Genomic DNA, 13,939 nt, shown 5'->3' on the forward strand with positions numbered 1-13,939 from the left:
GCCAAGAATTCTATGTGCTTGTTTACCCCTTCCAATGTTTTGAGGAGGAAATGTAAAATTTTTTCCCTCATACAGCATTTGCATTTACTAGTCTCAGTGGTTTTGAGTTACTAAAAGTCTGATGAGAGGAATAGGTGAGAGATAACGATGTTTAATTACATCCTGTCTACTGAAATTAAATGGATGTATAAATGACAATGGGTATATACACATTTTCAGGTGTTCTTAACCATGCCTGCAAGGGCTCCTCCTGGAGAGGGCTTATTGCCTGTAATCTCAGTGTTTGACAATGGGGACACTAAGATTTACGCTGTTGAACCACAATTGTGCCGCCTTCTCCCTTCACCTCAGTTAATGTTTCACAGTTAGTCTAAGGGCTTAGTCTAAGAAAGTGAATATGTAGGAAGGGGCAGAGAAATGTGGGCATGTACATTTACTTCAGCCACCTTGCTCAGCTTTTCAGAGGTATCAAAGCTAAATTTACTTCTAAAAGAGGTGGATGAAACATTTCTTCTGCTTAGCACCTCAGAGGAAATATGAAATTTGCATTTAGTAAACATTTATAAACTACTTACTATGTGCCAGTGTTGTTCTAAGCCCTTCACAAATATTAATAACTCATTTAATTTTCATAACAGCCTGATAAAATTCTTGACAAAACCTGTAAAAATATGTTAGTCATTTGGTACTTTGATAAAACTGAAAATATTTGCTGTGGTTTTACAAAAACTAAGCTGATTCTTCACAGAAAGACAGTACCTTTTTGCAGAGACTTGATTTTAGTTTTCTTATTTAAGCTGAAGGTGATACAGTGAAAGTGGTGGGATATCAAATAACAACTTAAGAAGCAACATCAAAAATCTTAATAGTTAAAATACTGTATAGTTTGATTTTTGCCCTGAGGTCTCTAAATATTTTGTTAGGGTTTTGTTGCTAAAATAATACTGGAAACATTTATCAACATGTGTGTTTCATGGTATAACATGTATGGGCGAAATGCTATTTTGTCTGTGCACTTCAAATTAGATGATAAAAAGAAAAGTGAATGTAAATGTTTCTCTCCTGTATCAAATTTCTCCTTTTGTCTTCTGATTCTCGTGTGGTAGTGTATTTACTCCTTTTTGGCCAGTTGAGCCCCAGAAAAAAGAAGAGCTTCAAGCAAGTACATGATGGCATGTTTAATTTTTTTCCCCTTTTAGCTTGCCTACATATTTTATGGTTTATAAAGTATGTATTGCAGCTCTGCCATGTTCATTTTGAAAATTCCATTTAAAAACCAAACTTGTAAGGACAAGTAAACAATTTCAAAAATTTTTTGTTTGATTTTGTATTTCTTTATATATAGTAGGTGATTCTGAATTAATATTAAGAATTTGGCTTAGTCTCAGTTGCTCTGTAGAAGCTTTTAATATGATTTTCAGATATAAAATTTTCTATATTCAGATAGTACAGAGCAAACCAAAGTTATCAGATTGTTATACTTAAAAAAAAATTAAGTTCTTTCATCTCCCATTTCCATAAGTTTCTGTGTTTCAAGTACTTTTGATGTCAAACTAAATATTTTGATGAAAATTATTTATCCTGATGCTTCCATCTAGTTTGTTTCCTGTTCTTATATTTTATTTATACAAAGTTACAGTTGGGTTAATTTCATCCATTAGAACTCAGCAAACTACAGCTAGGCAGCCAAGTCTGGCCTACCACCCATTTTTGTGAATCAAGTTTTATTGGAACACACCCACATTCGTTTGTTTATGTGGTTGCTTTCATTGTACAACAGCAGAGTTGTGTAGTTGTGACAGAGACCTTGTGGTCTGCAAAGCCTTAAATATTTACTGTCTCACCCTTTACAGAAAAAGTTTGCTGACCTCCACTTTAAATTGCAGAGGATTTAGTTTTGGGCTTCTTTAGCCATTCATTTCATCGAATATTTTGGTTTATATGAAGGTAATTCAGTATTGGTAGATTCACGATTGAACCTTTATATAGGCAAGTAATTGAAATTCCATCAGTGATTTGTGAGTTGGTTAATAATTATTATGTAAGACTACCGCCCATAAAATTAAGGAATTAATGTTATTACTCAACAAACCAATTTTTTTCTGCCCCTGTTTCCTCAATTGTGAAAAATCAGATTCAATCTTTAGGGTCTCCTTTTCTTCTAATAATAGTTCTTTGCATGTTTTTATTTTCATTTTGAAAAGTAATTCATAAGTATTAGAAACTAGAGGAACCATTTATTCTGAAATATTATTATTAAAAAGAAACACCCCCCCCCCCCCCACCACCACCAAAAAACAAGCTCAGTGTGAGGAACAAAAGCTATCTGTAAGTTAAGGGGTGAATTTGGGGTGCTTAAGGAAATGGGAAAAAAAAAAAATATATATATATATATATATTTACATTGGCCTCTGCTTTATTTATTTATTTATTTATTTATTTTGAGATGGAGTTTCGTTGTTGTTACCCAGGCTGGAGTGCAATGGCGCGATCTCGGCTCACTGCAACCTCTGCCTCCTGCGTTCAGGCAATTCTCCTGCCTCAGCCTCCTGAGTAGCTGGGATTACAGGCATGCGCCACCATGTCCAGCTAATTTTTTGTATTTTTAGTAGAGACGGGGTTTCACCATGTTGACCAGGATGGTCTCCATCTCTTGACCTCGTGATCCACCCACCTCAGCCTCCCAAAGTGCTGGGATTACAGGCGTGAGCCACCGCGCCTGGCCTGCTTTATTCTTAAATATTTTTAATTTAATACATTATGCATCTGTGACATTATTCTTTGGATTTTTAGTCTTTTCTGTGTTACATGAAAGTATATTCAGCTCTACAATTTGGGAAAATTTTTAGATAGGTTGTTGGTTTTCATATTCAGCAAGGAAAATTAAAATTAAGGTTTTTTTTTTTTTTTTTTTTTTTGAGGCAGGGTCTTGCCCTGTCATCTAGGCTGGAGTGCAGTGGTAAAAATTAAGCCTTTTTTAATCTTAATAATTCTTGCTAAAACACAGAAGGTAGATAAACCATATATTCTTTGCCATTCTACATTATTTTACTAAGATACATATAAATTATTTCATAGTTACTTTGTAATATTAGCTCCCTGTTATGAATTTTGAGGTCTTAGGGTTTGATACCAGTATAATAATTCAAAAATAAGATTATACATTGAATATTGTGTTAGTTTGTTTTCTGTGTGGACATTAGTGTTTAGTTACCTTCTCAAACTTTTCTATCTAGTTATATAACTGATACAGTTTTTATGAAGCATATTTAATTGAGTACCTTAAGATGCTTTCCTAATTGAGAAATTTAGTATATTCACATAATAGGATGTTACACAGCAAAGAAATGAACCATGGTTACACATCATAATATGGATGAATGTTAACAATATTATATTGAATGAAAGAGTATGTCCAAAAAGGTTATATAAAATAATACTCTTTTTTAAAAGTTGACAAGAACTAAAACCATTATTTATCTTGGGAATACATTAAAACAATAAAAACAAGGAAATAATAAACCCATCCTTCAGGATAATAAAACTTTAGGTAGCAAGAGATGGGCTGGAGCAGGAGCAAATAGATATATATAAGTTACTGTTAGTTTTCTAGTTCTTGTATTCACAGATATTTATTATGAATATGTGATTTCAAAATTAGGCCATGCATGGACCAATGATGAGAATATGTCATGAACAAAAGATTTTAGTAAAATTCATGTACCTGAGATCAGTTAAAGATTTGTAAGAACTGGGCATTAATACATTTATTTAAAGCTAATAGTGGCATATGACTTGAAGTTGGTCTTGTGTTCTGTTTGAACACAAAGTTAACACAAAATGTTAACATTTTGCTGTCTCATGTAAAGATTTTAGCTTAAAAAATACCTACTGCCAAATCTAATGGTATTATATTTAGCAACTATTTTGATGCCACTTGATAATTTTATGTAGGTATCATTTTACAGTAAATCTCACATATTCTTGTCTGTGAAACTTTGCTTCCTCTATATAGGAGTTTCACAACCTGCAGTAAATATGCACATGACACAGTCAGTGAGAATGTTCCTTATATTAATGAAACCCAAAGGGTGATGTTTGTGTCTCCTTTTTGTGTAAGTTTACTTGCCCTTCTATATTCATTTTTTGGTAATGTTTCATTGCAGATATGTAGACACTTTGTTCAGTCTTAATTTTTGTAATGATAATTTTGAATTAGATGAAATCTTTCTGTTTTGAGTAGGTCTTAACCGGCAGTGTCTTAAGTGCCTAGTTCCTTTTTGTTTGTAAATGATGGTCTGGTTTAATATTGCAGAGCATTTTAAGCTAAGCATTTTGAGAACAGCTTCTGCCTTTCTTTTTCTTCTGGCAGCGTGTTGCTAAAGCGCTTACAGAGACACTGGTACATCAAATAGGGCTTTCCCTTTATTTTCTTACATTGCTCTAATTTTTGTTCGTTTGTTCTTTTTTACCAAAGCATTTGCTCAGATTCACTTAATGCATGCGTGTATTCAAACATGACTATCCATTTTTCACCAGTTGGTTATGGTAGCAGCACTCAGCCTTATCTAGTTTTAGAATGTATGCTCTACTTAATTGCCGTTGATACATGTTTGTTCTGTTTGTATATAGGTCCTTTGCACAGTCAGTTGGAATCCCTGAGTGACTCTTGGGCTCGCCTGAAACATAGCAGAGACTGGTTATGCAACTCCTCCTATTCCTTTGAGTCTGATTTTGATCTTACCAAGTCTTTGGGAGTTCACACTTTGATTGAAAATGTTGTAAGTTTTGTGAGTGGAGATGTGGGGAATGCCCCAGGTTTTAAAGAGCCAGAGGAAAGTATGTCTACAAGTCCCCAGGCCTCCATCATTGCAATGGAACAGCAGCAGTTAAGGGCAGAAGTAAGTCTTTGATATTTACTCCTTATGAGACCTCTGGAAACTTAAACTGAACCACTGAATGTATAGTTCTAGGAAAAACTTTTCCTTTTCTTCTATTCCTTGCCTTCTTCTTTCCCCTACCTGAGCTTTTCAACATAACTTTCTTAACTAGAACAGCACATTATTTTGTTTGAACTAGACAAAAGTGCATATTAAAATTGTCATCTCTGTGAACAATATACTTAGAAGTCTTCACATGTCTCCTAGAAACTAGGGTGAGACTGGCTGATGACAATAGGTCACCAGTGCCGCCTTTTTTTTTTTTTGAGATGGAATTTTGCTCTTGTCGCTCAGATTGGACTGCAATGGCACTATTGGCTTACTGCAACCTCTGCCTCCCAGTTTCAAGGGATTCTCCTGCTTCATGTCCCAAGTAGCTGAGATACAGGCATGTACCACCATGCTGTGCCAATTTTTTTTGTATTATTAGTAGAGACAGGGGTTTCACCATGTTGGCCAGGCTGGTCTCGAGCTCCTGACCTCAGGTGATCCACTCACCTTAGCCTCCCAAAGTGCTAGAATCACAGACATGAGCTACTATGCCCAGTCCTGAGCCTTCGTTTTTGGCCCATTTGTCTCAGTCTAAACTAGACATCTGCTTTAGGTTAGAACCTCACAGAAATAATTGCTGCAATCAAGAATGCTAAAATGAGTGAGCAAAACTTGAAAGAGACATAAGATGTTTGCATAGCCTTAAAGTATCTCCCCCCAAATATTTATTCATTGTTGTGGTTTTAACATGTCCACAGTTCTTTCATAGTTTTCCTTGCAGGAGGTGGAGATTAATTCTTCTCTCCTTGAGGGTGGGCTGGACATAGTGGCCTGCTTCTAACAAATACGATATGGGAAGTGGATAAAATTGTAACTTTACATTGCAGAAACCTGGCAGGTATCACCTTAACTAAATGATTAAGATTAGCTGGGTGCAGTGACTCATACCTGTCATCCCAGCACTTTGGGAGGTCGAGGTGGGTGGATCACCTGAAGTCAGGAGTTTGAGGCCAGCCTGGCCATCATTGTGAAACTCTGTCTCTACTAAAAACACAAAAATTAGCTGGGCATGGTGGCGGATGCCTGTAATCCCAGCTACTTGGGAGGCTGAGGCAGGAGAATCACTTGAACATGGGAGACAGTGGTTACAGTGAGCCGAGATTATGCCACTGCACTCCATCCTGGGCAACAAGAGTGAAAGTTCGTCTCCAAAAAAAAAAAAAGATCAAGATTAACATCACCAGTAATAAGTAAAATCATGTGCCCTTGATATAATGTGAACACTTTATGTGCTATTCTTTCCTCAATTCCATAATTCCATCTAATTGCTAGAAAAAATATTCAGACAAACCAAAATTTAGGGACATCTACAAAATACATGAACTGCTCTTCCAAAGTTTCACGGTTAAGAAAAATAAGGAAAGACAGAAATCATCATAGGGTAAGAGAGACTAAAAAGTCATGGCAACTAAATGCAGCACAGTATCTAGGATTAGATCCTGGAACAGGAAATGAACATTACAGAAAAACTGAAATCCAAATAAAGTCTTTTAATTAATACTGTTTTAGTTTAGGTTTAGTTAATAATATTGTATCAATGTTAATTTTTTAGTTTTCATAAATATACCATGGTTATGTAAGATGTTAACATTAGGGGAAGCTCAAGGAAGAGTATACAAAAACTCACTGTACCATCTTTATAACTCTTCTGTAAATGTAAAATTATTTCAAAATAAAAAGTTTTATTTTTTTTAAAAGAAGAAGGATAAGCTGATCAACTACAGTGATGTGCAATGTCTTTCTAGGGAAGATAGGGCCAGATGTTCCAAAAAACCACAGAGAAATAGTTCAGAAGTATTTTTTATTCCTGGGCTAAAGAGTATTCATTCTTTATAAACTTATTATTAATAAAGGAAGCAATAGCAGTACATACTACCTTATAGTTTTGAAACCTTTACATACATCTCCTTGTGAGCTTCACAGTAGCTATGTGAGTAGACTAGATAAGGCATTATTAGTCTTATTTCATATATGAGGAAACAAACTCAGGAAGTTAAGTGACTTTCCAAGGCCACACAGTAAGATAGAAGAGTGTGGCCTTGAAACCATGTCTTCTACATCCAGAGCTACTACTTTTCCCATTGTACTCTAACCTTTTTTTTTTTTAGTCTTAAGTATGCTTATAGTTTTTAGAAATATCTTGATAAAAACCAGTAATAATAATAATAAAATAAATGTTTATCTTAGAATAGATTCATATGAAATGTCCAGATTTTCTAAATGTTAAAAATATTATCTTTGGCATACAGAGTTCCTTTGTGTCTGAGTTCAGTGAAGATCTCTAAAATATGTTTTTTTCCTCAAGCTTCGTTTAGAGGCACTTCATCAGATCCTCGTTCTATTGTCTGGGATGGAAGAAAAAGGTAGCATCTCACTGGCAGGAAGCAGGTTGAGTTCAGGCTTCCAGTCATCCACACTACTCACATCTGTGAGGCTGCAGTTCCTAGCAGGGTGTTTTGGTTTAGGCACTGTTGGACACACAGGAGCCAAGGGAGAGAGTGGCCGATTGCATCACTATCAGGTGGGTGACACCTTGCAGTATATACAGATTTTAACTGTCTTTTTACAAAGCCAGTCTAATCATGTGAAGCTTTTTGGTGTACATGATTAAGTTTAAAAATACAAAGACTTGGGTTTTTTAAGATATCTCATTGGTTTTATTTCCTAAATAATGCAGTTGAGATTTGGTAAGCCATGGTACTATTGTACTACTGTATATTCTTTGCTGACTCAGTTTTATTAATCCTTAGCCAGATTGGATAGGAATAGATCTAAGTTAGGATAGAGATTGGAGTTTGGGAGGATTAGTTTCAAGAGTTGACGTTTTTGACTTGATCATTTACCTAGTTTTATGATTCCTTTGGTAATTTAGAAAAAAAAAAGTGTTTATGTCTTTCATATTTAGGTGGGAAAAACAGCTTTGTGAGGAATAGAAAGATTATACAGACTCAAGGATTATCAAGCATTTAAAATTAAATTTGGATGCTGAGCATGGTGGTACATGCTGTAATCAGCATTTTGGAAGGCTAAGGTTGTTAGATTGCTTGAGCTCAGGAGTTTAAGACCAGCCTGGGCAATATGGCGAAACCCTATCTCTACAGAAAATACAAAAAATTAGCCAAGTGTGGTATGTGCCTGTAGTCCGAGCTACTTGGAAGGCTGAGGTGGGAGGATCACTTGAGCCTGGGAGGCGGAGGTTGCAGTGATCCTGGATTGTACCACTGCACCCCAACGTGGGTGATACAGCGAGACCTGTCTCAAAAAACACAGAACTTTCATATGCTGAAATATTGTGAATGATCAAAAACCACCGTAATGCTCTAGCGTAGACTAGAAATAAAATGTTATTACTTCTTTTTGCAAGTAGGTATTATTGTTGCTAATAGAAAAAGTAAATCTTTATGTGTAATTCAGGATGGAATCAGAGCAGCTAAGAGAAATATTCAGATTGAAATCCAGGTAGCTGTGCATAAAATTTATCAACAGTTATCTGCTACCCTGGAAAGAGCCCTGCAAGCAAACAAGCATCACATTGGTGAGTAAACTGTCCCTTCAAATACAAAGTGCAGGTTATGTTTTAGCCTGCGGTTTTGACGATAGTTATGGCCTATATTTTGTGTCTAACATTAGTAGATAAACTTAAAGAATAAATAATTGAAAATATAGTGTTTCATGTTACTGTTAATATTTTAGAAAATGATTCTTTTTAATAAATGTTTTGTTTACTGAAAGGAAGATTCTTAACTATATCTCTGTCTTTTAGAAGCCCAGCAACGTCTCCTACTGGTTACGGTTTTTGCCCTGAGTGTTCATTATCAACCAGTAGATGTTTCTTTGGCAATTTCCACTGGTCTGCTAAACGTATTGTCACAGTTGTGTGGCACAGACACCATGCTAGGACAGCCCCTGCAGTTGTTGCCAAAGACGGGTGTTTCCCAGCTTAGCACAGCTTTGAAAGTGGCCAGTACAAGGTTGCTCCAGATTCTAGCCATCACTACTGGGTAAGTATGGTAGATGTCTTTGCAGAATTGTATGAGGCCTAGTCTTCCTCCATTTTAGAATTCTCCCTTTCCCTCTAATCTGCTTTATGTATTTAAGCACTATGTTTACCCTTCTGTGTTTTTGCTACTTTTTTTTTTTCTTTTATTTCACATAGGACCTATGCTGATAAACTGAGTCCCAAAGTTGTTCAGTCCTTGTTGGATCTACTCTGCAGTCAGTTGAAGAATTTATTGTCCCAAACTGGTGTACTACATATGGCCTCTTTTGGAGAAGGGGAGCAAGAAGAGGGTGAAGAAGAAAAAAAAGTTGACTCCAGTGGAGAAACTGAGAAGAAAGATTTCAGAGGTAACGTAAGCCTTTTTCTCTATCTTTACTTACAAGCATTTATTAAATCCCCAACGTATTCAATGATTAGAATGTAGACTTCCTCTTCCTTATGAGGTATGAGTGGATTTTTGTTTATTTACAAACCTCTTTTCTCTTCACATATATACGATTTAGAATCTTTTCACACTGATGTTGTGACTATACTACCCATTCTCTAGGTTTAGTCTTTTCTTGGCTGTCTAGGTGCTTGGACCTAGATTTTAGATGACTGATTTCTCCCACATTATATTTTGCCTACGGGGAAGCTCAGATGTTTTCTTAGCGTTTGATCTTGGCAAGCCATCTCTAACCCTTGATCCTGACAAGCCGTCTCTGTTTTATTATTATTATTATTATTATTATTATTATTATTATTATTATTACTTTGAGACAGAGTTCCGCTCCGTTGCCCAGGCTAGAGTATGATGGCATGATCTCAGCTCACTGCAACCTCCAACTCCTGGGTTCAAGTGATTCTCTTGCCTCAGCCTCTCAAATACCTGGGATTACAGGTGACTGTCACCACGCCTGGCTAATTTTTTTATATTTTTAGTAGAGACGGGGGTTTTGCCATGTTGGCCAGGCTGGTCTCGAACTCCTGACCTTGGGTAATCCACCTGCCTCAGCCTCCCAAAATGCTGGGATTACAGGCGTGAGCCACCGTACCCAGCCCCTGACAAGCCATCTCTAACCTAAGTCCTGACCTAAATTTTCCCCCAGTTCAGGTGCAGTGGCTCACGCCTGTAATCCCAACAGTTTGTAAGGCCGAGGCATTGTATTGCTTGAGCCCAGGAGTTCGAGATCAGCCTGGGCAAGTTGATGGAATCCCATCTCTACTAAAAATACAAAAATTAGCCTGGCATGGTGACATATGCCTGTAGTGCCAGCTATCTGGGAAGCTAAAGCACAAAAATTGCTTCAACCCAGGAGGTGGAGGTTGCAGTGAGCCAAGATCACACCACTGCACTTCAGCCTGGATAACAGAGTGAGACTGTGTCTCAAAAAGAAAAAAAATTCCCTCAGCACCAAGGGTTTTGGTACCTGAATTTTTTTTTTTTTTGTTTTCTGGTTTTCTGTTGTTGTTATTTGTTTGTTTTTTTGAGACAAGAGTCTCACTGTGTCACCCAGGCTGGAATGCAATGGTACAATCTGGACTCATTGCAACCTATGCCTCCTGGTTCATGCCATTCTCCTGCTTCAGCCTCCCAGGTTGCTGGGATTATAAGCATGTACCACCATGCCTGGCTAATTTTTATATTTTTATAAGAGACAAGGTTTTGCTGTGTTGGCCCTGCTGGTCTTGAAGTCCTAACCTCAAGTGATCCACCTGCCTCAACCTCCCAAAGTGCTGAGAATACAGGTTTGAGCCATAGTGCCTGGCCTGATATTTGGGAACTGGGTTATATTATACTGGTTATATTATAACCCAGTTATAGGAGGAGCTCGACTTCTTTCTAGACTGTTCTGTTTTCTAATCACCAATAATTCTTTATTATACTTAGTCATCATAATTATACCATGCTTATTTTTATTGTACAGAGCTATAAAAGATGTTTCAAGTTTAGGCTTTATTTTCTGCCCTTTCCCCATTCTATTCTTCTAAGTTTTCAGAATTCAGTAGTTGACAGCCTAAGATTTTGAATTAGATTTGTGCTTACTGCAGTTTCAATGTAAATTATATAAGACTATTTCTTGTTGGATCTTGGTTGTAACATAAACTTGTCTCTTCATTGTTAGCTGCTCTTAGAAAACAACATGCAGCAGAACTCCATCTAGGGGATTTTTTAGTTTTTCTTCGGAGAGTTGTATCTTCAAAAGCAATTCAATCAAAAATGGCTTCCCCAAAGTGGACAGAAGTGCTTCTAAATATAGCATCTCAGAAGTGTTCTTCAGGTATATGTCCTTTGCCTTTGTCTTAGAGTATTTGTAGGTATTGCATGTGTTTTATTAAGACAGTGCCAAAGTTTAGCAACATTGTACGTGTGACCTTGATTGGAAGGCTTTTCTTTTCTTATTTTCTGCGTACCTATTTGATCAAAAGAAAACTCTAATTTCAGGCCGGACGTGGTGGATCACGCCTATAATCCCAGCACTTTGGGAGGCTGAGGCGGGTGGATCACGAGGTCTAGAGATCAAGACCATCCTAGTCAACATGGTGAAACCCTGTCTCTACTATAAATACAACAGTTAGCTGGGCATGGTGGTACAGCCTGTAGTCCCAGCTACTCGGGAGGTTGAGGCAGGAGAATTGCTTGAACGCAGGAGTCGGAGGTTGCGGTGAGCCGAGATCACACCATTGCACTCCAGCCTGGGTAACAAGAGTGAAACTCTGTTTAAAAAAAAAGAAAAGAAAACTCTAATTTCAGAAGTAAAAATTGGCAGAAAATCAATAATGTAGCTCTGGAAAAGATTATGGAATTCATCTAGAAACTTCATCCTCTATGTTCAAATTGCAAAACTAGAAGTAAGCAGAGAACATCCTGTTTAATATATTTTAGCACAGATTCTGACCTTGCTTTTTGGATTATCAGGATGCAGATCTGAATTTGTATGGTCTCTGTTAAGATGATGTGATTTCTATTGCCTTGATTGTGACTTCTGATTTATCATAGTTCTGTATAATAAGCTTAACCCCTGGTCCTTACTCTAAAACGTCTGCTTACATAGGTTACAGTCACTCCTTTCCTGTTATCTTGCTGACAAAATTGTGGTAAAATGCACATAACATAAAATTTACCACCTTAATCACTTGACTGTACAATTTAGTGACATTAAGCATGTTCACAGTATTGTACAACAATCACCACCATCCATTTCCAGAACTTTTCATAATCTCTAGTCTGTTTTAAGTATGCCAAAACATAAGGTCATCTTCTGTGATACAGGTTAGTTTATATGTTTACATGCTCAGTATAGTTTTTCTTTTAATTAGTATAACTTACAACAGCTTCTTTTTTCTTTAATAAGGCAAGGTTTATGTTAAGTTTTAAGAGGATAAAAAAATTAGATATTTATTTTCAACTGATCTTAGTACAGTTATATGTATTTTTTAATTACATATTTATATATCAATATCTTATTTTCTGCCTTGGATTACTTCATTTATTTATTTATTTTTCTGAGACAGAGGCTGACTGTGTTGCTTAGGCTGGAGTGCAGTGATGTGATCTCAATTCACTGCAACTTCTCCTTTCCAGGTTCAAGCAATCCTCCTGCCTCAGCCTCCCAAGTAGCTGGGATCACAGGTGTGCACCACCAGTCCCAGCTGATTTTTTGTAGTTTTAGTAAAGATAGAGTTTCACCATGTTGGCCAGGCTGGTCTCAAACTTCTGGTCTTAAGTGATTTGCCCACCTCAGCCACCCAAAGTGCCAGGATTATAGGCGTGAATCACCACACCCGGCCCTTGGCTTACCTTAGAAAAGTACAGCTTGTTTACTCCCTGTTAACCCTAACAATACCTGTGAGACAGTCAGTGCATGGATGGGGAGAGGCAGTGAGAGAGAATAATAAGCCTGAGCTCTGGAGATTAACAGAGCTGTTTAAAATTCTGCCTCTATGAGCCTGTGTGGCTTTGGTCAAGTTACTTAACTTCTCTTAGCCTTATTTTTCTCAACAGTAAAATGAGCTGTAATTCAGTTTATGAGGATTAATAGAGTATATGTATGTGAAATGTGCAGCCTAGTATCTGGCACAGATACTTTTTTTACAATGCTTTTCCCATTATGTATACATAAAAACTGAGGCATAAACATGAATATATTCATAAGCATTGATGGGTACAGGATGGATCCAGAATTCTTGTGAAAACAGTTTGATATCAAGTTTCTTCCACCCATAAATGTTTAGCAGCCTCAGGAATTTTTTTTCCCCACAAGTACATTTTAACTTTGAATTTAAGTCACATTGATAATAAGAAAATGTCTTTTCTCCTCTAGGTATTCCTCTGGTTGGTAACTTAAGAACAAGGCTCCTTGCACTTCATGTCCTTGAAGCTGTGCTGCCAGCTTGTGAATCTGGTGTTGAAGATGATCAAATGGCCCAGGTTTCTATTTTTAAAGTTATTAAATGTTTTCCATATTTGCAGAATGATTTACGCAAATCTGTACTTACAGTCTCTTCAGTTGTAAATGTGTCTTTTATTCAGTAGCGTAACTTTTACTTTTAGGATTGCTTTCTTTATTATTTCATCCCCAAGGAGAGAGCAAAAAAAAAAATTAAGTTATAGGGTATGAGAAGTAGAGGGTTAGAGAATACTCTGCAAGGTCAGAAGAAAAGAAAAATCTGGAATTTCTTTGGACCTCTAGAGGAAGAAATGTGTGAGTGTTTGTACTAATTAGAGATCTAAATAGTAAGGCAAAATGGGACCTGCTTTCTAACGGGTTAATATTTCCTTTTTTTTTTTTTTGAGATGGAGTCTTGCTCTGTCGCCGAGTCTGGAGTGAGTGCAGTGGTGCAATCTCAGCTCACTGCAACCTCTGCCTCCCGGGTTCAAGTGATTCTTCTGCCTCAGCCTCCAAGTATCTGGGATTTATAGGCACATACTACCATGCCTGGTTAATTTTTTGTATTTTTAGTAGAG

At 36.8% G+C, this 13,939-nt stretch overlaps 1 protein-coding gene across 10 annotated transcripts in view; it reads left to right on the plus strand.

The window, feature by feature from the left end:
- HERC1 (HECT and RLD domain containing E3 ubiquitin protein ligase family member 1) overlaps nucleotides 1-13,939 on the plus strand; it is a 234,792-nt gene that overhangs the window by 141,465 nt on the left and 79,388 nt on the right. For all 10 annotated transcript variants that reach the window (XM_074393495.1, XM_074393494.1, XM_074393501.1 and 7 more), the window contains 7 exons: nucleotides 4,633-4,901; nucleotides 7,297-7,512; nucleotides 8,406-8,526; nucleotides 8,755-8,992; nucleotides 9,148-9,338; nucleotides 11,097-11,252; nucleotides 13,296-13,402. In XM_074393495.1, the coding sequence (XP_074249596.1) occupies nucleotides 4,633-4,901; nucleotides 7,297-7,512; nucleotides 8,406-8,526; nucleotides 8,755-8,992; nucleotides 9,148-9,338; nucleotides 11,097-11,252; nucleotides 13,296-13,402 (1,298 nt within the window). The remainder of the gene's footprint in view (nucleotides 1-4,632; nucleotides 4,902-7,296; nucleotides 7,513-8,405; nucleotides 8,527-8,754; nucleotides 8,993-9,147; nucleotides 9,339-11,096; nucleotides 11,253-13,295; nucleotides 13,403-13,939) is intronic.

This window comes from Saimiri boliviensis, chromosome 2, assembly GCF_048565385.1.
Source record: "Saimiri boliviensis isolate mSaiBol1 chromosome 2, mSaiBol1.pri, whole genome shotgun sequence".
Taxonomy (NCBI): domain Eukaryota; kingdom Metazoa; phylum Chordata; class Mammalia; order Primates; family Cebidae; genus Saimiri; species Saimiri boliviensis.